Source organism: Nycticebus coucang, chromosome 20 (genome assembly GCF_027406575.1).
Source record: "Nycticebus coucang isolate mNycCou1 chromosome 20, mNycCou1.pri, whole genome shotgun sequence".
Lineage (NCBI taxonomy): Eukaryota > Metazoa > Chordata > Mammalia > Primates > Lorisidae > Nycticebus > Nycticebus coucang.
This window is the reverse complement of record NC_069799.1, coordinates 21,470,905-21,496,216: the sequence shown is the minus strand read 5'-3', so window position 1 is coordinate 21,496,216 and position 25,312 is coordinate 21,470,905. Positions and strand designations below refer to the sequence as shown.

General features: G+C 40.2%; 2 protein-coding genes and 1 pseudogene across 5 annotated transcripts in view; 1 reads left to right on the top strand and 2 right to left on the bottom strand.

Moving 5' to 3' along the window:
- The window catches only part of LOC128572765 (zinc finger protein 724-like), an 86,121-nt gene that overhangs the window by 10,722 nt on the left and 50,087 nt on the right, over window positions 1–25,312 (top strand). The gene's annotated exons all lie outside the window — the stretch shown is intronic.
- LOC128573066 (actin-related protein 2/3 complex subunit 1A-like) lies at window positions 6,515–7,067 on the bottom strand. Its single transcript, XM_053573286.1, has 2 exons — window positions 7,031–7,067; window positions 6,515–6,894 (listed from the first exon to the last, which is right to left on the bottom strand). Exons 1-2 carry the CDS (start codon window positions 7,065–7,067, stop codon window positions 6,515–6,517), a joined length of 417 nt encoding a protein of 138 aa, XP_053429261.1.
- On the bottom strand, window positions 7,234–24,881 carry LOC128573065 (actin-related protein 2/3 complex subunit 1A-like; annotated as a pseudogene).

Here is a 25,312-nt window from a genome sequence, read left to right as displayed (position 1 = left end):
AAGAAAATATTACCATGAGAATGTGACCACTTCTCACTCCCTACCATAGGAATGTGACCACCTCTCACTCCCTACCATAGGAATGTGACCTTTTGTAACTGTTCCAGGAGATAGCCCCAGGAGCTGCAGCAAATGTTTACTATTAAGCAAATATTTGACTGTTAGTCTTGTCTTAAGACAGTTGAATAATGAACCAGAGTTCTTCTTATCTGGTTAGAGCCCCAGCTGTGTCTATTCCCTCTTACTTTATTGTTAGAGCCCCTGGCATGTCTGCTATTCCCGCCTACTTTGTAGTTTTTGCCTTTATAAGCTTGTAAAAACTGCTGTGCGGGGCTTGACTCCTCGGCTTCTAAAAGAGTTGTGGGTCAAGCCCCGGCATGCAGGAATAAAAATCCTCTTGCGTTTTTGCATCAAGCGACGTCTCTTGCGGTTGATTGGGGTGGTCAGAGCTCCGGGCAGAGTGGGGGGTTCTGCCCCAAGTCTTTCAGCATTAATCTTATCCTTTTGTGAGCTGATTTATATACTTCACTAGATTAATGGTAATATCAGAAATTTAGTGGCATAGATTGTTACTCATACCTTTAAGTCTGATTTCTAGTACCAAATTTTATTTCAGTAGTTCTGGGTAGTGGAGTTAGGAATCCTCCAACTTTAAATACTTTTTAAAGATTCTGACGTTTCTGTAAGGAACCTCTATGTGAGGATTATTATTTCAGGATTTTTTTTTTTCTTTTTGCAGTTTTTGGCCGGGGCTGGGTTTGAACCCATCACCTCCAGTTAATGGGGCCAGCGCCCTACTCCTTTGAGCCACAGGTGCTGCCCTCAAGATCTTTTAAAATGTTCTTTTCTCTACTTTAGCAAGGTACTAGATTGCCAGTTGAAGCATCCCAATTCCTTTTTTCCAATAAGACATGCCTTGCTGTCTCTAAGCCAGCCCTCATCACCTGTCTAGAGGAAAGCAAAGAACCCTGGAAGGTGAAGACACAAGAGAGTAGTCAAGCACCCAGGTAGGTTTCAGTGAATGAAGCAGATAACACTGGTTAGAGGTCCAAAGGTCAAGGAGAAAACCATGTACCCTATAAAGCAATACAACTATTCTGTACCCATACTGATTTTAATAAAGCTTTTTTTTTTTTTTGAGAGTCTCACTATGTCGTCCTTGGTAGAGTGCTGTGACATCAAACCTCACAGCAACCTTAAACTCTTTGGCTTGAGCAATTTTCTTGCCTCAACCTCCCAAGTTGCTGGGACTACAGGCACCCGCTACAACGCCCAGCTATTTTTTGTTGAAGTTGTCGTTGTTTAGTTGGCCCGGGCTGGATTCCAACCCACCACTCTTGGTGCATGTGGCTGGTGCCATAACCACTGTGCTATGGCGCCGAGCCTAAATAAAGCATTTTTTTCAGTTTAAAACAAAGAAAAGTAGAAAATCACACAATACAATGTGATTAGGGAAGCTCAGCTTAATTGGAAATGATTTTTGAGAAGCCTGGGTTTCTTTCTCTTGTTCTTACATAAGAATATGTCTCTGGGCGGTACCTGTGGCTCAGTGAGCAGGGCGCCGGCCCCATATACCGAGGGTGGCCGGTTCAAACCCGGCCCCGGCCAAACTGCAACAAAAAAATAGCTGGGCATTGTGGCGGGTGCCTTTAGTCCCAGCTACTCGGGAGGCTGAGTCAGGAGAATCGCCTAGGCCCAGGAGTTGGAGGTTGCTGTGAGCTGTGTGACGCCACGGCACTCTACTGAGGGCGATAAAGTGAAACTCTGTCTCTACAAAAAAAAAAAAAGAAGATCTCTCTTCTTGTTTTTATTATTTTTTAATTTTTATTTTCTTATTGATACAGAGTCTCACCCTCTTGCTTCACACTAGAGTGCCATGGCATCAGCCTAGCTCAGAGCAACCTCAAGCTACCGGGATCAAGTGATTTTTCTGTATCAGTCTCCCAAATAGCTGAGACTACGAGTTTCTCCACATTGCCTGGCTAATGGTTTTTCTGTTTTTTTTTTTTTTTGTTGTTGTTGTTGTTGTTGTTTTTTAGTAGAGAGGGATTCTCACACTTCCTCAGACTAGTGTCAAACTTGTGAGCTGAAGCAATTCTCCTACCTTGGCTTCCCAGAATGCTAGGTCTATAGTTGTGAGCCACTGTGCCTGTTCTTTTTTTTTATTTCCAGAGGGACTTTACTTTACAGTCCTTCTAGGTTACAGTGAGAATGAAAGAACTTTCTTTTTTTTTTTATTATTGTTAGTAACCAAAATCTATATTTTATTCAGATTTCTTCAGTTTTTTTCTAATGTCCTTTTTCATTCTGTTTCAGGATCTCATTCAAGATACCAAATTACATTTAGTAGTTATGCCTCCATAGGGTCTTCTTGGTTGTGATAGCTTCTCAGATTCTTCTTGTTCTTGATAACTTTAATACTGTTGAGAATTACTCGTGGTTATTTTATACCATGGCCCTCAACTGAAATTAATCTGATATTTGAATACAGTACTAAGAATAAAGTGTTCCACATCCATCTAGGTTAATATGAAAGATGTAAAGTCTCCATCTTTTTTAGTGGCTGAGTAGTGTTCCATGGTATACATATACCACAGCTTGATAATCCATTCCTGTGTTGGTGTGCATTTCGGCTGTTTCTACATTTTGGCGATTGTAAATTAAGCTGCAATAAACTGCCTAGTGCAAGTGTCCCTCTGGTAAAAGGAATTTTTTTCTTCTAGGTAGATGCCTAGCAATGGGATTGCAGGATCAAATAGGAGATCTAGCTTGAATTCTTTGAGGGTTCTCCAAACTGCCTTCCAAAAAGGTTGTATTGGTTTGCAGTCTCACCAGCAGTGTAAAAAAATGTTCCCCTCTGTCCACATCTGCAGTTTTGAGACAAACATCTGTAGTTTTGAGACAAGCTCGGTGCTGATCACCAGTTACAGCAAAATGGTGTCTATGGAGACAGCTGTTTCTAGCTGGTGAAGTTCTGCTCTTTTTATGGCCTTTGAGAACTTTGCTGAGGACTAATAGTACACGGTCATGCCCCTATCTGGTTGGGTGTAGTCTCTTGACATCATGTCCCTGTTTGCATGATGCCTTTTGAAATAGGAGATGAGTGTTTGTCTAAGATGGAGGTTCTTACGTCAAGGGTGTTCCATCCACCCCACTATGGCTCCTTGTCTCCCATTATTTTAATCTGGCCATCTCTGTCAGCAGCAGGAAGTCCATTTTATCTGGAGAGCTTGAGGTTTTATCTGTAGTTTTATTTCTTTTGTTTTATTTTGAGACAGAGTTTCACTCTGTTGCCCTGGAATTGAGTGCTGTGACATCATAGCTCACAGTAACATCAAAATCTTGGGCTCAAGCAATCCTCTTGTCTCAGTCTCCTAAGAGCTAGAACATGGCTGCCACAACGCCTGGCTAAATTTTGTAGAGATGGGGTCTTTCTTTGCTTAGGCTGGTCTCCAACTCCAAAGCTAAGGCCATCTATTTGCCTCTGCCTCCCGGAGTGCTAGGATTACAGGCATGAACCACCTCACTGGGCCATCTGTAGTTTCATTTCCCAGGCTCAGTTGCCCCTGCCAGAGAATGAGTCCCAACACTCTTGCCAGAACAAGCTCAGACAGTCATCTCCAGAGGCAAACTTTGACCTCATTCTCCCCTTCCAGGTAGAAATTCACCACTTTTGGTTCCACAAACAGTGCTGTCTTCTAAATGCCTAGATTTGGGCACATTAGAACTTGATCCTAGAGGAGTAGCTTCTCTTGATGACATCCCTCACTACTCTGTTGTCCTTGAAATGATGAGTAATGATGGTGGGACTTTGTCTCCTGCTGTTGCACAGGACAGGACAGAAGGAGAGGTTTGTAGGCTAGCCTTCCTTGTCTGAGGCCTGCTTCACTCAGATTAACCATAGAAGGTGTAGGAGCATGAAGAAAGGTTTCTGATCCATAGTTAGGAGAAGGTTCCCTTTTTGTTTCACTTTGATCTTCAACAGCACGGCTTGGTTTCATTGTTGGAGCTACCAGAATCACTCCTGCCATCCAAATCACTGGGAACCCTCTGTGTCTCCACAGAGAAGAAAAGGCAGCTCTACCCATGAGGGTTCAAGAGGAGGCCTGCTCGGTGTTGTGGTTGGGAGACTCCACCTGGTATTCCTGGAGGCTTCTAAGTGGGTGAATTTGGACAAGAAACCTATTCTGTTTCCAGGTAGCAAACATTCTCTGTCTCTCCCTAAGTGGTAATTTCGCTCTTGTTTTGAAACCAGTTAATAATTACACAAACAAGGCAATGGACTTGATCGGCCAATTCTTCCCTTGTTGAATAGTCAGGCTAAGATTTGGTACAAATGCCTGTTGAAATATCTTCAGGTCATCTGGAGTAAATTTATGATGTGATCTTATTTTTCCTCTGCTCCCTTTTGTTTTTATTTCTTCATGACTGTCTTTACTTGGAGATCCATTGGAAGCCATGTCCAATCTCTCCTCCAGCGTTTCCCAGCCACACCGAGAATGAAAGAACTTTCTATGGCTTATGTGTGACTGCAGGGTCTGTCTATTCTTCCATTGCTTTTTTTTTTTTTTGTAGTTTTTGCGGCGGGCCAGGATTGAACCTGCCACCTCTGGTATATGGGGCTGGCGTGCTACACCTTGAGCCAAAGGCACTGTGCCAAGTTTTCTTCCATTGCTTTTAAGGACATAAAATATGTGTGTATTTTTTAGTAAATCTGTGGAACTTTTTTTGTAATAGTCTTTCTTTTTTTGAGGCAGAGCCTCAAGCTGTCGCCCTGGGAAGAGTACCATAGCATCTCAGCCCACAGCAACTTCTAACTTCTGGTCTTAAGCTATTTTCTTGCTTCTGCCTCCCAGGTAGGTAGGACTACAGGCACCGGCCACAATGCCTGGCTACTTTTTGGTTGTTATTTTCATTGTTGTTTGGCAGGGTGAGCTGGATTTAAACCTGCTAGCTCTGGTGCATGTGGCTGATGCCTTAGCCGCTTGAGCAACAGGTGCCAAGCCTTTTTCAATATTCTTTAGAATGGGTGTGGTAACTCACACCTATAATCCTAATACTCTGGGATCCAATTGCTTGGGCTCAGGAGTGTTAGACCAGCCTAAAGAAGAGGGAGACCCTGTCTCTACTAAAAATAGAAAAATTAGCTAAGCATTGTAGTGGTTGCCTATTGTGTCACCTACTGCGGGCGAGTGGTAGGATGAGGCTGGAGAATTGCTTGAACCCAAGAGTTTGAGTTTGCTGTGAGTTAGACTGGCCCTATGACACTCTAGCCAGGGCAATGGAATGGAACTGTGTCTAAAAAAAGTTTTTTGTTTCTTGTCTCAGCGCCGGTAGCTCAGATGGCTAAGGCGCCAGCCACATACATCAGAGCTGGTGGTTTCAAATCTAGCCCAGGTCTGTTGAACAATGAGGACTACAACCAAAAATATCTGGGCGTTATGGTGGGTGCCTGTACTCCCAGCTACTTGGGAGGCTGAGGCAAGAGAATCACTTAACACAGGAGTTGGAGGTTGCTGTGAGCTGTGATGCCATGGCACTGTACCAAGGGCAAAAGTTTGAGGCTCTGTCTCAAAAAAAATGTTTATTTTTCTTTAGCATTATATCCAAAATATGTGAGTGAAGTGGTGATGTTCGTGTTTGGTTCAGAAATCCTAGAAACACCCCAAATAGTTGTATGTTTTCTGTTTTACATTTTTTTATGGTATGAATGTTTCAAATAAGATTCTCAGAAATTATAGTCAATAATTTTATCAGAACAACTAAGGATGTCCCCAAATTTCAAAATTTTGTTTTTATATGGACTGTGATAAATAATTTAATTTCTATGTGTTCTACTTTGCCATCCTTAATATAGTTAGATGTATCTACTCCTTACAATTCTCTTTTTGTTTTGTTTTTTTTGCCACAAAGTCATGTGCCATGGAATTATAGATCACAGCAACTTTAAATTCTTGGGCTCAAAGGATCCCCTTGCCTCAGCCTTTTGAGTAGCTGGGACTACAGGCTCTGTCCACTACATTTGGCTAGTTTTGGAATTTTTAGCAAGATTGCTGTCTGCCTCTTGCTTGAGGCTGGTCTTGAACTCCTGAGCTTACGCAGTCTATTTGCCTTGACCTCCCTGAGTGTTAGGATTAGAGGTATGATCCCCTACATCCAGCAGCTATATTTCTTTTCTTTTCTTTTCTTTTCTTTTTTTGTAGTATTTTAATTTAATTTTCTACTGGACAAATTTACATATCTCCCTCACCCTTTCCTTTAAGTTAGTGTGACAATTCTCCATAATAAACTACCTAAAGAGAAGCTTTGGTCAAGAATGGAATGAAATAGAAAAAAAAAATCACTGCTGCTTTAAAAAAACCGATACTTTCACCAATTTTATACTCAAACAAAACCCCACAGTATTTGCACGATATGTGTTTTCAGTGTTCCTTGGGGCTGGCTTTTCTATGCATCCAATGGCAGAGCTCGGTCAGCGATTGTTTGTCATTCTGGATTGCAGGCTCACTGAGCTTCACATTATCCGGAGGCCCTGGATAGGAGATTCTAAGGTCTTGAAATCCCAAATTGTCATTGCTCCATCAATGCCAGTAGTGCAAAATTTGCGACAATCTTGCTTGTCCATCTCATAAGTAGACACCTGAGTGATGCTATTCCGGTGCAGCGTCTCCAGGGCTGTATTGCCGTCCTTGGTCGTGGCCCTCTTGTCCTTGTTGCAGAAACGATCCATGGCAGACATGTTGCGCTGGATGCTCTGTTTTGGAATGTCTAACTTGGACACAAAGGTCAAGCAGCCGCGGTCATTGTAGTTAAAGAGCATTGTGCAGCAGTCATGGCCAGCAGCCACAACGCTATTCTCTGAGACAAATAAACGGCCCTGAAGAGAAAAGCAGGCTGTCTTTTATACCTTTTGTGCTACTTGGCAAATTAAGTAAAAATAGAAGCAGAAAGTGGTCGGTTAGCTCAGGGGTGGGGTTATAGTCGGGGGGGTATAGCGTGGCAGTTGGCTTGGGACTAGTTTGGGAGATACAGTAGCCTTGGAACTTTGTGTAGGTAATTTTTTTCATCACTGTTTATTCATTGCTAGGGAGTTGGGGTAAGTTTTCCCATTGTTACCTGTTGCTAGGAGTTCCTGGGAACTCAGGGAACTTCCTTGTTCTGTTCTGAAACCTGTTTGAGGAATTAACCCAGTGGGGGGTTGAGACTTGTGGGGACTCAGGCTAAGACAGTCAGGGGCCTTTAGGGGTCTTTTTGCTGGGTCAGTTATTACAATGTGATCTGCTGTCAGCAAACATTGTTGGGATGCTAATACAAGCTGAGGATTGACTGTGGAGGCAATTGGCTTTTTAATGTGTTTGCTTATCCACCAGCCATATTCAGACTCGAAGTAACAAACAGAAATGAGTCGTGCTCCACTTCTCACAGCAAATTTGTTCTCTAAGGGGGACCACTTCACAAAAGTGGCTGCACGATTAGTTCTCAGGATCATCACATCAGGGTTGGCTTCCAGACACTATCTTTCTGACTCCACACATAGGGATTGCGGTCTGCCCCACAAGGGATGATGTGCTCGCTTTGGGGAGCCCAGTCAATACTTGTGATGTGTCTGTTGTGCTCCTTGAGTTCATGAGCTTTTATCCACTGGTTCCCGTTTTTCTTAAAGATGTGCACTTCGTGATTATTGGGGCTAAGGGCAATTTGGGTACGATCCCTGTTCTAGGCATGACAGATGATTGGCTCTGGTAAAAACTGATGCGATGAGATTATTCTTAGAGTTTTCAAACAATAGATAGCTGGGGTGGGGGAAGGTCGGACGGGATCAGAGTGGAGAATTTGCTGACTCTGGTCAGTAGATGGGAACAGGCTCAGTGGGAGGTGGCGGAGGACCAAGGCCCAGAGGCTACATTTCTTATTTTATTTTATTTCCTTGAGGTTAAGCGATTCTCCTGGCTCAGCGGGGAATATAGGAGCCTGCCACAATGCCTGGGTTTTTTTTTTTTTTAGAGACAAGGTCTAGCCCTGGCACAGGCTGGTCTCAAACTTCTGAGCTCAGGACAATCCACCCACCCTGGCCTCCCAGAGTGCTAGGATTACATGCATGAGCCACTGTCACCGGCCTACATTTCTTAAATATATTATGTCATTCAGGAATTTATAGTATTTTTGAGGATACATTACTGTCTCTGTTGCTACAAAATAACTCTTATAATTATCTCTGGCTTAGGATATGCTTATTCATACACACAAAGACACACACACATACCCATGCAGCAGAACCTCCGAAAGTTGACCACTCCACGGACTGTAACAAACTTGTCAACATACAAAGGTGATTAGCATAAGGAACCAGGCTTTCTGTACCATGTACACATGTGGTGCATGTCTAGTCTATACAAATCAGGTCAGCTTGGGGAGGTGGTCAATGTCGGGAGGTGGTCAATGTCGGGAGATGGCCCACTGTGGACATTCCAGTGTGTGTTTATGTGTGTATTTTTGTATCTATCCTATCCACATACGTATACGCTATTTGTGCATTTGTGTGTGTATGCGCACACACGCACAAATAGTTATATAAACATATATACACACACAGAGTGCCAAGATCTGCAGGCCTGTCTCCATGGTCATGAGTGTGCATCTTCCTCCAGGTGTCTGGATGGGTAGTACCACTCCCAGATTATGGCTGGGAGAAGTTGGAGAGGCCCACATAGTCACTTGAGAATTCTCAGTGGGAATTCTCCTATCAGTAACCAAGATCAGAGGTCCTCTAGTTTGCCAAGTAAATGAGGGTCTGCATTCTTTAAGTGACCTTCCTTAAGAGCATTAGGAAAATTTTACAACTTCCTTTGTGGATTCTAAAGCGCTCCTATAATCACTTTTTGTGAGATGGCTTCTGATTTTATTGCCTAGGCTGGTGTCAAACTGCTGGACTGAAGTGATCTTCTCACCTCAGCCTCTAAGTAGGTGAGATGACAGGTGTGAGTCGCTATGCTGGGCTGACATGGAAGCATTTTTTTCCATAGATGGCTCCCAGATTTTTGTTACCATGGGAGGAATACATGTACATGGGACTTGTGTTCTACCATCTTGCTGATTTTACTGTCTCTATATATGTTTCCACATTCTATTTTATTCTGTATTCAATTTTCTATAATTTTAGATTTAAATATTGAAAACTATGTGTTAGAATTTCAACTTATGTAAGAAGTAATTTGGATAATGAGTAGGCATTCCATATTTATTAAACGGCTCACTTGAAAGTTCTAGTTTACTCTGGGCAAAAAGAAATCAGCAGGATTGTCATCACTTTCCTCAACCTATACTCAAATGATATTTTAATTTTTCCCAAATGCTTATTTTAAATAGTATGATTTATCATATTTTATGAAGTTAATGTTTGTATTTTATTCATAAACTTTTGATTGCTATAAAGGGTGAATTAAACCTTTTCAGGTTTTGTAAAAATAGCGATATATTAATAACATAATAAAAATTATCTTTACTGTTTTTAAATGTTTATTAACATTTTCTGATAAGTATCTCTTGTTAATGAATTTTATTGTCATGGGCTGCATAAAATATTCAGTATACCTGCTCATTTGATTAGCTGTTAACTAATATTAAGAAAAAATACCTGCTTGGGATAGGTCCATAGTCACAGTGGAGCACTGTAGTCGTCTAGAAAAGAGAAATTTTGAGATAGAGGCTCACTCTGTTGCTAGAATACTATAGCATCATCCCAGCTTAGAACAACTTCCAACACCTGGGTTCAAGCGATCCTCCTGCCTCAGCCTTCCAAATAGCAGGAAGTATATGTGGCCACCACATCTGGCTATAATTTTCTTGTTTTAGTAGAGATGGGGTCTCACTGTTTTTTAGCCAGGTCTTGAACTCCTATGGTCCAGCTATCCTCCCACCTCATCCTCCCAAAATGCTAGGATTGTGTGAGCCACTGCATCTGGCCACGTTTTGGCTTTTATAAATAATGGTGTGATGAATATGAGTGAGTACATGTATCTTCCCCATTCTGCAGTGCATATTTTGGATATTTACCCAGATGTGAGATCCCTGGATCAAATAATAAGTTATAATTTTAGTTTTCTGAAAAATCTTCATACATTTATTTTTCATTTTTTATTAATTTATTTTTTGAGACAGAGTCTCAAGGTATTGCCTGGTTAGACCGCTGTTGCATCACAGCTCATAGCAACCTCAAACTCCTGGGCTCAAGCGATTCTCTTGCCTCAGCTTCCAAAGCAGCTGGGACTACAGACACCCACCACAACGCCCACCTATTTTTTTTAGTTGTTGCAGTTTTCATTACTGTTTTAGCTGGCCCCCACCAGCCTTGGTGTATGTGGTCGGCACACTACCCACTGAGGTAGGGGCGCTGCCCTCCTTCATACATTTTAATAGCATCTGCAGCATTTCTCCTCACCAACATTTCAAAAGTTTTCTAATTTTTCTATATCCTCGGCACACTTTTTTTTTAGTGTTGATTGTATGATGTAATATTTCATTATGATTTTGCTTTACATTTCTCTAATTATTAGTACTGTAGGCATCCTTTGAAATGCTAACTGGCCATTTATATTTCTTTTTTTTTTTTTTTTTTTGTAGAGACAGAGTCTCACTGTACCGCCCTCAGGTAGAGTGCTGTGGCGTCACACGGCTCACAGCAACCTCTTAACTCTTGGGCTTACGCTATTCTCTTGCCTCAGCCTCCCGAGCAGCTGGGACTACAGGCGCCCGCCACAACGCCCGGCTGTTATTTGGTTGCAGTTTGGCCGGGGCTGGGTTTGAACCCGCCACCCTCAGCATATGGGGCTGGCGCCCTACTCACTGAGCCACAGGCGCCGCCCGCCATTTATATTTCTTTGAAAAATGTCAGTGAGCTCCTGCCATCCACCTGGTTCTGCTCCCAACCTCTTTTTAAATTTTTTAAAATAGGTCACCTCACCTCACCTCATTCAATTTCGTTTCTAGTTTTTATCTGTATAGAGTGTCCTAAAATTTGCCAGACATACATGGATAAGGAAAATGGGAAATAATAGCTAAATGTATCATTATACACAAAATATTCATAGCATAATTTTCCATCATTTGTTTTATGTAGTAAAATAAAGATATTAAAATATAATTCACTTTCCTATCTCATTTTCTTTCTTTTTGTTTGCCTACATGTTACTTATATTTGGTTTATGAATAGTAGATTTTCTCTAGCACTGTGGGAGGCCGAGTTGGGTGAATTACCTGAGCTCACTGGTTAGAGACCAGCCTGAGCCAGAGCGAGACCTCAGCTCTAAAAATAGCTGGGCATTGTGGCTGGTGCCTGTAGTCCCAGGTACTATACTTGGGAGGCTGAGGGAAGAGAATCAATTGAGCTCAAGAGTTTAAGGTTGCTGTGAGCTATGATTCTGTGGCACTCTAAGAAAGTGAGACCATGTGTCCAAAAAAATAAAAAGGACATTTTCTCTTGGTTGCTGGGCAATGGTTATTTAAGCCTATTGGTGAATATTTATGACAACTCTTTTCTTCTGGGGGGAAACAGAGTCTTGTTTTGTTGCCTTCAGTAGAGTGGCATGGCATTATAGCTCACAGAAATTTCAAAATCTCTGGCTGAAATAATTCTCTTGCCTTAGCCTTCTGAGTAACTGGGACTGCAGGCACTAGCTACAACACCTGGCTATTTTAAGACACAGGGTCTCGCTTTTGCTCAGGCCAGTTGTAGTGCTCAGGAGTTCCACAAAGACGACACTGCCAAACAAGCCAAATTTATAGCAGTCTTTTTATTGAAGAGCCAGCTGGCAACTGCCTCAGTGTCTCAACATGGGGTTTCTGAGAGCAGCCCCGAGTTCAGGAGTCAAGTTTTAAAGGCATGATCTGCATCCTGGTTGGCACGCAGGCTGTCCCGGTGCATTTGGGTGGGGTAGCAAGCAAGCATTGTACAGAAGCAGAATTTTGTGGTTTGTTAGCCATACATTATACCTCTTTGTTTTAGTATTTTCCCATACATTTTAGTTTCAGTACGTTTCCTCCATACATCTTTGTCTCAGTATTTTCTCCACCTGGCATTGTTTAAAGGTCAGTCTGGGGACAGTCAGTTTTTTTTCCCAGGCCCAGGAATTAGTCAAGCAAGAAGTTAGTTACTTTCCCATCTCTCTTGGGAGTGAACCAGACTTACTCCATTTTGTTGAGGGCTTGCAGCCCAGGAATTTGTCAGGAGTTAACTGGTATTTTTCTGTTTTAGCCTAGACCTACCAAGTTCCCCCTTTTCTTCTTAATTAGTCAAATCATTGACTGATGGGCGGGTATAAGATTGGGCACAGGGTCATATTAATTTTTTAATTATTATAAGTTTGACAATGTTTATTCCTTTTTTTTTTTTGAAGACAGAATCTCAAGCTGTCACCCTGGGTAGAGTGCTATGGCGTAATAGCTCATAGCAACATCCAACTCCTGGGCTTAAGCGATTCTCTTGCCTCAGGCTCCCAAATAGCTGGTACTACAGGAGCCTGCCATTGTTGTTTAGCAGGCTGGGGCTGGATGGGAATCCACCAGCTCTGGTGTATGTGGCTTGGGCCTTAGCCACTTGAGCTACAGGCACCAAGCCTATTTCCTTTTTAACCTAAGTAGTAAGTTGATTCAAAATGCAGGGGCCTATTGCCAGGAGGAGGAGGAGGAGTGGTGTGGATACATAGATTACATTTTTTTCTCTTTTCTCAAAGTTTAAAGTTTAATTAATTCAGGCTTCAGCCGTGCGTGTAATTAAGGTAAGTTGTGCTTTAGCCATGCATGGACAAGCCAGCTTCTAGTATGTGGCTGGAGCAGGGCATGTCGATTGTTTTAAGAGTATGAAACTATTTAGCAGTTATTTATAAACATTTACAAGTTCTGGATTTCGATGCTAAGGTTTACATAAATTTAGCACAGTTTTTAAGATAATTCATAGTTTTAAGAGTTTTTAGAAATTTTCTAGTGAGGCCAATAGGTAATTTTTGTAAAAAAAAAAAAAAAATGGAACACAGAACTTTAACCAGGCTATACTTGTAAAGGTTATTTAGTGTAATAATTTTGTGCTTTCTAAATACATATCAAATGACAAACCAGTGACCAGAAAAATGAATGGAAGTGTTTTTCTCTTTACAATGTGATTTTAAAGTGCTCCTTATGGGCAATTTATAAAGTAGGATGTGTTTGGTTTAATTTTATTTTACAAAAACTGATATTATTAAAACTAATATGATTATTTTTTATTCATCTAGTACTTAAACGAATAATATAAAAATATGTAAAAATATTCTAGGTTTATAATTATCAGATATGTTAATATTTATATAGCTGTTATAAATTTGATTATTAAAAAATAATGTTATTTTTTTAAAAATACTCGGCTCATTTACTATTTAATATCAGTAGATATTTGATATTCTAAAGTACAAAAAAAATGATTATTGTATACAATTTTATACTTCTTGGCCAGTTTCTTAATTCTATTTAACAGATTAGTTAGGTAAAATAGTTATGTTTTAGTTTATGAGTTGACATTACAGACAAGGCTAGAATTTCATACAGGTGGGCCACTGCCTTTTTTGAATAATTTCTGTCTCTAATTTCTCTTTTTAGTAAAGACAAATTATAGCAGTATTAACTTAGTTACCAAAATAAACTGTACTGCCAGTATATTTGGCTTAATTATTTGCATAAAGGGCAGTAAGAATGATTAATTATTAGCTATTTAGGCTCCTTTTTTAAAATTGGCTTTGCTGGAGCTTTCTATAAGGAATTTTCAGGTTAGACTTAAGCTTTTCAGGAGCCCAGGTTTCATCTGTGGCATTAGATACCTGTTTGCATTAGGTAAATTTCTCTTTTCTTGAGGTCCCCAAGTGCATTTCAATTTCTAGATCTGTCAGAAAGGCATCTTCATTGCTTACCACAGATCAGGAAATGTTACTGATGGGTATCTGGCCAGTTTTTTCCAAAGGGCTTTTTATAAAGTTAACCTTAATTCCTTAACGTCATCGGGACACTTTTGGAAATACTATTTCAGGCAAAGCCTTGGTAAAATAGCCAGTGTCTTCATCATGTTTTAGAGAAGAAAACATATTCTTATTGAACTTATGTGAATAACTTTATTGTTAGAAATTAAGAATGGTTACAAATGGCTTTTAAATTCTTGAGAAATTAAGGAGAGAGAAAAAAATTAATGTTTCAAGTTTTGCCCATAAGTACATACATTGCTTGAAAAGTTACAAATAGCTCAAAAGACAGAAAATGGCTTCCTTGACTTCTGGAAAACAGAACACAAAGAATCAGCAATGTATCAAGCAAAAAGCCATAACAAACCAGCCCAGCTCCATGTAACTGATTTTTGTTAAATTTGAAGTTGGGTTAGCAATACTCATGGACATGTTAAGTTTTAATTAAAGTTCTAGAAGTTTGCTTCAGTTTCTCTTAATATTTTTGAAGGATAATTTTGGATAAACATATACTAAGACAGATTAATATTTTATGAAATTAATTATTTTATATTTGACAATGTTTCTTAAACATTTTTGATATATTAAATAAGCCTAATATGTTTTTTCAAAAAGACCAAATTTAGAGTTTTGATCTTGGAAGGTTTGTTAAATATTAAAGGTTCTTTCATTTTTAAAAACTCATTTTTTACAAAACAGGATCACTATGTACTACGGAGTTACTTATTTACTTGGCCAAACAAACAATTAGAAAGTTTAAAAGGCAAGAATCTTTCTTTTTTGGTAACGATTTAGTTTCTCAAACAATTAAACTACTACATTTTACAAATGAGGGACAGTTTGTGAAAGCAGGATTTTCTTATTCAGGGCTAGACAGGGATCTTTCCCTTTTTTAGGCTCAGATGAACTTAGAAATTTGACTCTTTGTTTTTTTTTCAGAATTTATTTTTAGGCACAAGTGGGCTGTACTCTGCAGACCATATTCTTTAGATAAGTTCACAGTTGAATCTAGTAATGTTAGAAATACTACAGAGGTGGAAGTTTCATAATTTTTAAACATTTGGATTTTAATAACAGGCTCAAAACTAATTTTATTTTAAAGGAAACTATAGTTGCTTGAACAATAAGTTTCTTGAGATATTCCTGTTTAAAGTGTTTTTTTTTTTCCTGGAGATACACTTACAGTAGTCTTTTACAAGTGCTTCAGTGCAGTTTCTGTGTTTTCTATTCTCAGATAAATTACAGTAAGTTTTAGCTGGTATAAAAACAGAGATACAGACCGGGCCACTCACACAATGGTTTCACCTTCTGTGAAGGGTTGGGGAGCACAAAAGCCCACCTACTGTTACTGTTTCTTTTTCTTTTTTTTTTTTTTTTTGTTTTAACCAGTTGCTGGGAGGTTTTAAAGGGACAGTAAGCTTATACTTTGGCACAGATTTCCCACTGGTTTTTGAGTGTACTTCTCACACCACCCAATTGACAGTCTGGACTTCTTTTTTTTAATTAGAGAAAGTGTCTTTAAAGTGTCTTTTTTTTGTAGAGACAGAGTCTCATTTTACTGCCCTCGATAGAGTGCCATGACGTCACGGGACTCACAGCAACCTCCAGCTCTTGGGCTTCCGTGATTCTTCTGCCTCAGCCTCCCGAGAAGCTGGGAGTACAGGGGCCCACCACAACGCCCAGCTATTTTTTGGTTGCAGTTCGGCCGCCACCCTCCATATATGGAACTGGCGCCCTACTTATTGAGCCACAGGCACCACCCTAAAATGTCTTAATAAACAACCCAGTGGGGTATTTGATTTAGAAGAGGAGAAACTTATTTTAAAAAGAACAAAATGTATCTGTGAAGCACAGAGAAACACAAAAAGGCACAAAGACAACCCCACAATGGATCAATAAAAACAAAACTGATAGGGGGAGGATGAGCGGAGGGAGGGTGATAGGTGGGATTACACCTGCATTGCATCTTTCAAGGGTACATGTGAAACTTAGTAAAGGTAGAATATAACTGTCTTAACACAATAACTAAGAAAATGACAGGAAGGCTGTATTAACCAGTATGATGAAAATGTGTCAAACTGTTTATAAAACCAATGTATGGTGCCCCATGATCGCATTAATGTACACAGCTATGATTTAAAATTAATTAAAAAAACAGGAAAAAAACTGATAATTAGAGAAATTAACTAGATTAACTAGAAGGACTCAAACCAGGGACTTAAACCAAAAATGACTGAAGGGCTGGAAGATCAACACTAAAATTGTAGTTTTTAGATGGAGAGAACAGGCACAGGCCAAGCTGGGTCGGGGGGGAGTTTCACTAACTGGGTTCATACATCAATGTCAGGGTAGCCAGGCTTTTCTGTGTCACTGCTTTCTAAACCTGTCAGTATAAGAGGGGATTAAAGAAACTGGTAGGGGGCCAGCCCACACTAAAGGCTGGCAATAGAGCAGAAGCACAAACTATACTGCTGAACAGAGCAGAAGCACAAACTAATACTGAACGGAGTAAAAGCACAAACTACAATGTGTTAACTAGACAAACAACACAGAATATGTTGCATGAAGGCCAATCGGGTGGTCGATCAACCTGCTTTTTGAAATTGTATGGGGCAAAGAATGACTACAAACTCTTTTATGGCAAGTAGCAAACTTCTTTATTTCTGACCAGCTTAAATAGCCAGTTCTGCACATACACATTATTAATCAATAATCACAAAATTGTTTCAGGGGTCTATTGCAAAAACAAATCATTCTTTCCCTGGAACCTGCTAATCTGCTGATTGACTAACACACATTCTTCTACTCCAAAAATAATAATCATAAAAAACATGTTGTTTGTTGTTTTCCCACTGACCGATATGTCACAAGATCTCAGCAGGGGATAGATTGTTTTTCAGTCTCCAAGCCCATGAACAACTGAGTCATGAAATCACAGTGGGGGAGTAGGCTGATTGTATGCCTGCTTTCTGGAGGCCCTAAAGCACCTGAAGAGCAGAAACTCATTATCTTGTTTAACCATAGCCCGAGGAACCAATAGCTTACTAACACATGCCTTGCATGTATCAGCCTCCTGACCGTATCTCTGATGCTGGTTGTTTATTTCTGAGCAATCAGGCTTAATGATAAAGTTGTGTCACTGATGATGGACTTTAACCTCCAAACAATCAGGCTTAATATTGTTTGTGAGTACAGCCTGGCCTCAACGGATCTGTGTCAGCGAGAAATCGAAACTGCTTTTGCTCAGGCAGATTGGGCACAGAAACATACAGGCTTTTAGGCTATAGAATACAAATGAACAAAGGTACATGAATCTAAATTGTGCATTTGAGGACCGGGCTTCCTACTGGCATCCCAGTCTCTGGGATCTTCCCCCAACACTCCGCTGCCCCCCCGCCCCCCGCTGATAGCTTGGTAACCCAGGGTTTCTATTTCTGACATGCCAATAACTCGGGAGTCCGAGGTTCCTGTCTTACAGATTTATGGGACTAACTTCAGGTATAACTCTTGAGGTTAGAAATCAAAGTCTCTTGTCACCTGTCCTCTGCACCCCAACTTCTCCAAAGCCTGAGGCCAAAGCACTGATTTCTCAGTGGCAGTAACGTCTTACTGTCTTTGATAGGGATGGGGTTCCCCACACGTATTCCAGCAACAGGTTGCTCTACTGGCACATGCCTTTGAGAGCCTCTGACAGGCCAATAGCCCTGCAACCCCAGGTTCCTGTCCAAAGCCCCTGTCCCTTTGGCCTCCCTCGGAGGTCCCTAAGGGCCCTACACAATTCACAACAAATGAATACAACAGTTATATATTTCCATAACAGTCTACAGCAACAAATAAGCACAACAACAACAAAAAAACGCAATAGTTACACTAAATGTCTGCAGACACTAGCCAAAAACAGATGTTTTAATGGCTTACATTCAGAGGTGGACTCACAGGTGAATTTAGGTGTGATCATCATCTGGTCTCCTGAGGGATCTGGGTCCTCCTGGTGTCCTGGAATGTTTCCAGGGGGGCCTCCCCTCAGAGGGACCACAACCTGTCTTGGAGGCTGGCTGATGATTAGCAGTGCCAGAGTTTGGAGGATATCGCTGGGGCCTCTAGAAATGTAGTGCCCAGGAGTTCCACAAAGACCACACTGCCAAACAAGCCAAAGTTACAGCAGAGTCCTTTGATTGAAGAGCCAACATGGGGTTTCTGAGAGCAACCCCAAATACTTAAGGAGTCAAGTTTTTAAGCCATGATTTGCATCCTGGTTGGTATGCAGGATGTCCAGGTATGTTTGGGGGTGAAGAGTTGCAAGTAAGCATTTTACAGAAGCAGAATTTTGCAGTTAGTTAGCCATACATTATGCATCTTTGTTTTAATATTTTTCCATACATTTTAGTTTCAGTACTTTTCCTCCATACATCTTTGTCTCAGTATTTTCTCTACCTGGAATTGTTTAAAGCTCCGTCTGGGGACAGTCAGTTTGTTTTCCAGGCCCAGGAGTTAGTCAAGCAAGAAGTTAGTGACTACTTTCCCATCTCTCTTGGGAGTAAAACAGACTTACTCCATTTTGTTGAGGGCTTGCAGCCCAAGAATTTGTCAGGAGTTAACTGGTATTTTTCTACTTTAGCCTAGACCTAACACAGTCTTGAACTCCTGAGCTCATGTAATCTGTCCAACTCAGCTTCCTATAGTGCTAGGATTAGAGGTGCGAGTCATCGCATCCAGCCTTACTTTCATTATTTTATATAATTGGATTTGATGTATCTAGTTTTGGGGAGAACCTGTATTATTTCATTTACTTTAATGTTAAGATTTATCTTTATTAGAGATGTTAAAAAATTCCTTGGTTTTTAGAAGCTAATACTCTATTATTTTTATATCTTAAATTATATTTCATCATTTATTTTTTGAGATAGGTGTTGATTTCTTTCACCTATTTCCTTATGTGAATAAAGTTGCAATAAATATGTGTGCAAATAGCTCTTAATTTGACCATGTATGTGAGGGTTGTATATCTGTCCTACAGTTTGTTTCAGTATGTATTTTATATATATGCAAAATAATAAAAATGAATTACAGCTTTCTAACAAATAAGACCTATCCTGTTATTTTGTATTCTTTATGACTTTTTTAGCCATTTTGACTTAAAGTACATTTTATGAAATAAGAAAGGTTTTGTCTCAAAAGATATTGTGTCCTCGCTGGGGGTAAGGGCACATATCTATAATGCTAGCAATCTGGGAGGTTGAGATGAGAGGATGTCTTGAGCTCAGGAGTTGGACACCAGCTCAAGAGCAACACCTCATCTCTAGTACAAATAGAAAATAAAATTACCTGAATGTCTTTGCAGGTACCCATAGTCCCAACTACCAGAAAGCTGATTCAGAAGGATTGCTTGAACCCAGAAGTTCAAGCTAAGCTGATGCCATGGCACTCTGGCCTAGGCAATAATTTGAGACTCTTGTTTCAACATGTGTGTGTATATACACATACAGACACACACATACACATATACTTATCTCCTTATGATAATCTCCCTTGCTGTCATTTGATTAATATTTGAATTAAATATTTTTCTGTCCTGCAATTTTTTATTACATTTTTGTCATTACATGTAAGATGAATATCATTTTAAATAGTATAGAGTTGGATCTTGATATTTAATTTATCTTATTTTTTTAATGTTTTGAGACAGAGTCTCACACTATGTTGTCCTTGGTAGAGTGCTGTGGCTTCATAGCTCACAGCAACCTCAAATGCTTGGGCTTAAGCTGTTGTCTTGCCTCACCCTCTCAAGTATCTGGGAGTACAGGCCCCCAACACAACACTGGCTATTTTTTGTTTGCAGTTGACATTGTTGTTTGGCAGACCCAGGCTGGGTTCGAACCTGCTAGCTCTGGTTTGTGTGGCTAGTGCCCTAGCCACTGAGCTACAGGCGCCAAACCTGATTTTTTTTTTTTAGATCTCTGTCTTTATTTAATGTCTGTCATTTCATTATGAAGTTTAGTGCATGAATGTATACATAATTTTGTTTTTTTGAGACTGAGTCTCAAGCTGTCACCCTGGTTAGAGTGCTATGGTATCATCAAAGTTCATAGCAACCTTCAACTCTTTGGTTCAAGTGATCCTCTTGCCTCAGTTTTTTATGTTTAGTAGAGACAAGGTCTTGCTCTTGCTCAAGCTGGTTTCAACTTAAGAGCTCAAGCAGTCCACCCACCTCAGCCTCCCAGAGTGCTAGGATTACATGTGTGAGCCACCCTGCCAGGCCTTGTGTTCATAATTTTTGAAAGAGAAGAACTTACTGTCTATGTTTATATAACTTTTGAAAGAGAAGAGAAGGACTTATTCTTGACAATTTTTTTTACATCTGTACTTGATTTTGTCATTGATGTCAGCAATTACAGCTTGTTATATTGTACATGGAGACCCAGGTTTAGTGCTAACTTTCTCTTTTTGTCTTTGAACTCTCAAGCATGATTAAAAGTGTTTTGTGCACTGTCATTATAATAATACAGAATTTCATGTACGTGTACTTAGTTATTTCTCCAAGAGTTATTTTTTTGCACGTAATATAGTATTGTTATCTAGCATCATTTCGTTTTTGTTGTTTTTTTTTGTCTATTTTTGGCTGGGGCTGGGTTTGAACCTGCCACCTCCGGCATATGGGACCGGCCCCCTACTCCTTGAGCCACAGGCGCCGCCCTATCTAGCATCATTTCATTGTCAAAGAAAGGGGCTTCCTTTGACATTTCTTGTGTGGCAGCTTTCAGCATCTATTTATCTTTGATGAACATTTCTTTTTTCTTCATTTGGAAGGGCTGTTTTGGTGGATATTATATATGTTCTTTGAAGTTTTTGTTCTTTCAGCACTTTGACTATATCACCAACCACTTTTTGATGTGGAAGATTTGTGTTGATTAATCCACTAGTAATCTCACAGGAGCGTGCTTAGAGATGAAATTCAATCTGTTACCCAAATACTAAATGGTAACTACCCTTTTTTTATGAGACGGAGTCTCACTATGTCGCCCTTGGTAGAGTACTATAGAATCACAGCTCACAGTAACCTTCAGCTCCTGGGCTTTAGCTATTCTCTTGCTTCAGCCTCCCAAGTAGCTGGGACTGCAGGCACCCACCACAATGCCTGGCTATTTTTTGTTTTAGCGGGCCTGGGTCGGGTTCGAACCCACGAGCCCTGGTGCATGTGGCCAGTGCCCTACCCACTGAGCTATGAACGCTGAGCCCGATATGAGGGTTTTTAAATTCATTTAATTTAATTTTTTTACTTTATTTTTTTGAGACAGAGCCTCAAGCTGTTGCCCTGCATAGAGTGCTGTGGCACCACAGCCCACAGCAACCTTCAACTACTGGGCTCAAGCGAGTCTCCTGCCTCCACCTCCTGTAGCTAGGACTTCAGGAGCCCGCCACAAGCCTTGGCTATTTTTTTGTTTGCAGCTGTCATTGTCGTTTGGCAGGCCTGGGCTGGAATCGAACCCAGCAGCTTAGGTGTATGTGGCTGGAGACTTAGCTGCTTGAGCCACAACCGCAGAGCCCAGATCTGAGGTTTTATATAAAGAAAATGTAAAGTAAATGACAATAACAACATGATTTCACTATGGTTTCTTAAGACAGAAAAACAATGTAAACATTTTTCCCTAGAAAGTACTATGAAAGGTTAGTGGATAATGGTCCTCCATGCACTGAGAGCAGAAGAGTGATTATCTCCATTATTTTCTGAGTTAAAGAACAAGGTTGATACCATGTATTCACATTGCTGCTTATAATATACAGAAGTGAATGAATAATGAGACCTTCCTTTTTTTTTTTTGCAGTTTTTGACCGGGGCTGGGTTTGAACCTGCCACCTCTGGCATATGGGGCTGGCATCCTACTCATTTGAGCCACAGGCCTCCCAAGTAGCTGAAACTACAGACACCTGCCACAACAGCTGGCTATTTTTAGAGACGGGGTCTTGCTCTGGGTGCAGTCCACCCACTTTGGCCTCCCAAGTTTTGGGATTACAGCTGTGAGCCTCCATGCCTGGTGCTGCAATTTTTGTTTTTCCCCTTCTGTTTTTTCTATCCATCATCAAGAGTTCCAAAAATATTTTATTTGAGTGTTGTGTCCCTTACTTACATCATACTACCTTGCTTATGACTTTCCAAATATTCAAGGATAGATCTGTCCTGTGTCTGAACTCACAAATTACCAAAAACTCTCACGTGACTTGGTTGACTGATGAACTGAAGCCGTAATGAGGCAAAGAGGGAAGAAACAGTCTGTGTCTGGTGAGTCTCTGTTTCTCCAGCTGTGGTGAGTGTGCAAATGGGTGATCCTAAAGTATACTGAAGTGTACCAAGACACGCCCTGATGAAACTGTTGTGCCCAGGAGTTCCACAAAGACCACACTGCCAAACAAGTCAAATGTACAGCAGAGTCCTTTTATTGAAGAACCAGCTGGCTACTGCCTCAGTGACTGAAGATGGGGTTTCTGAGAGCAGCCAGGAGTACTTAAGGTGTCGAGTATTTAAGGTTGGTTCTGCATCTCGGTTGGCACTCATGCTGCATTTGGGTGGGGTAGCAAGCAAGCATTCTACAGAAGCAAAATTTTGTGGTTAGTTAGCTATACGTCATACATTTTTGCTTTCAGTACTTTCCCTCCATGTATCTTAGTTTCAGTGATTTCTCTGCCTGGTATTGTTTAAAAATCAGTCTGGGGACAGTTGGTACTTTCCCAGGGAGTTAGCCAGGCAAGAAACTGGGAATGAATTAGAAGCAAGAAATCAATTAGTACTTTCTCATTTATCTTAGGGGTGAACTAGATTCATTACTTTTTTGAAAGTTTTCAGTCCTGAAACTTGCCAGGAGTTAACTGGTATTTTTCCATTATAGCCTAGGTCTAAAAAAAATACTTAACTTAAGCTGAAATTTAAATTATCCTAATTTTACAGAAAGAATGCTAAATTATGTAATATTAAAAAAACTGAGTTAAATTTTGTAAAGGTCTTGAAATACAAATTTTATAGAAAGTTATAGGAATTATTTGTCATTTTGTCATTGACTGAATTTGCAACAACTCTGTAAAGACCAACTATGGATGTGGGAAGTAGTTTGTTACCTATGAATAACATATCTACTTGGAAAACTTTGCTGTTTTCAAGCAGTGCCTTCTTATGATAGTAGAATTTTTTAGTCTGAAGGACTATTTCCATGGAAACCATAATAAGGATTTGCTGATTTTCATTACAAAAATATTTGAAAATTGTTTAGTGACCTTATGTGATTGTCAGCAAGTTAGTACTGCAGGTAGAGTATGGCACAGGTATTTTAATTGATCTTTTTGCTTAAAATGAATTTTTCATAATTTTATTCATCAAATTTTATTTACTCTAGATAACAGCAACCTAATAGTTCCCCAAAACTCCACAGATTTATACTTTGTTTGGAGGCCTGCTCAGGGAGCTGGGGCTTCTGGTTTTGGAGGACCTGAGAGATGTGCACATGCAGATGAAGGACATCTTGCGATGTATGGGGCACAGTTACAAGTAGGGACTGGTGGTGAGAAGACAGAGACCTTTTAGGAGATCTGGCAAGAATTTCTAAGAAACCAGCCAGGGAGATGGAGCTGGGGGTACCCAGGGCAGCAGATGCCAAGGGTGGGTGGGAATGTTGGACTCAGCTACTTTTTTGTCCCTGCCTCCTATTCCCGATTCTGGTGCCTCTCTCTATGTCCCTGCTTGCCCCTGCCTTCCTGGTTGTCTCCCTTAAGAGTTGGATGCTTCTGACCTGTGTTGGGTCAGGCTGTGAAGGTCACTGGGGGGACCACTTTTAAGAATGCTCCATCTGGCAGTGGACAGTGATGAGTCCTTGATCCTGGGAAGCAGCTCCTGCCACAGCCTGCTGGGTTCCCTCTCTGTGTGTAGATCATGAAATCTAAACAATTCCTCAAACCTAAAGGCAGCTGATGAATTTAAAAAAAAATTCTATTTCAAGGAACCGCCACTCAGTGGACATTATCTTATTATAGATCTTAGTTATGTCTCACTCATTCCTGTGTTTATCTTACATCTTCTTCCTTTTCTTATAAAATGTCTTTATAGTCAGGTTTTAGTTCGAAGAAACAGTTCCTGAAAGAGTCCTTTCTTGGATCTGGGAATACATTTTTCTCTATGGTTACACTCTTTGATAGATGCCCTGTACCACCCTGTAGTTGTTCAGCTATTCTACCAGATTGTAAATTCTATGATGGTGGGATCCAAATTTTTTGTTACGAGTGTGTCTTCATCACTTAGTACAGCACTGTCACTTCATAAATGTTCCATAAATGTTGGAATGAAAGAATGATCATTGAACATTGAATCACCACTTGAATCCTGTGATGCCAGGAGTAGGTGTGTTGCTGTAATATAAGGAAAATATTAATATGAATGAAAATTTAGAACTATGGCCCAATCTCCATCTTTACTAGTTATAATATAAAATGAAATGAAGTCTGTACCAGTGCGACCATTACAGATTCCACACGTATGTGGACATGTAAAAATGAGAGCCTCTATGTTGCCCACAGCCACTACAGAAAAATTTACAAAAATGTATTTAAAGAAAGTTAAATCGTTAGGAGGAAATAATTATGTAGATTTTTTTTTTTTTTTGCACTTTCAAACTACATTGAGGTTTGGATGCTTTTCTGAAAATAGAACTACTTTCTGTGTTTTTTTTTTTTTTTTTTGTCTTGTGTAACCTCTTATAAAATTATAATACATCATGTGAAATAGAATTTTTTTTTTTGAGACAGTCTCCCAGCATGGGAATTTTTGTAGTATAATGAGCTAGGGCTTCGTAATATTTGTTCTTTTAACCTTGTGCGCATACTCAGTGGCTTTTCAGCACAATCTGCTGGTGTACCACTCATCTTGTCTTTGTCTGGACAATCAAGTAGAGTAAAGCTCTGCAGTTTTCTCAGGGCTGCAAGGAGTTTCTGATGTTCGTGTGAAAAATCTCAAAAAATTTGCATCAGTGGATAGAAAGTTACAAAGTTCTGCTCAGCAATGTGTTCTAAGAGCTGTCTTTTCTCTACTTTCTATAAACTGGGCTACTGGGGCTGAGATAACACTGTTTCAGTCCTGTCAAGTCCAGGCTACTTAGCTGCCTGCTTCAGTCTTTTTTTTTTTTTTTGAGACAGAGTCTCACTTTGTTGTCTGTAGTATAGTGCCATGGTGTCATAGCTCACAGCAACCTCCAACTCTTGGGCTCACGTGATTCTCTTGCCTCAGCTTCCTGAGAAGCTGGGACTACAGCCACCCACCACAACACCCAGCTATTTTTAGAGACAAGCTCTGGTTC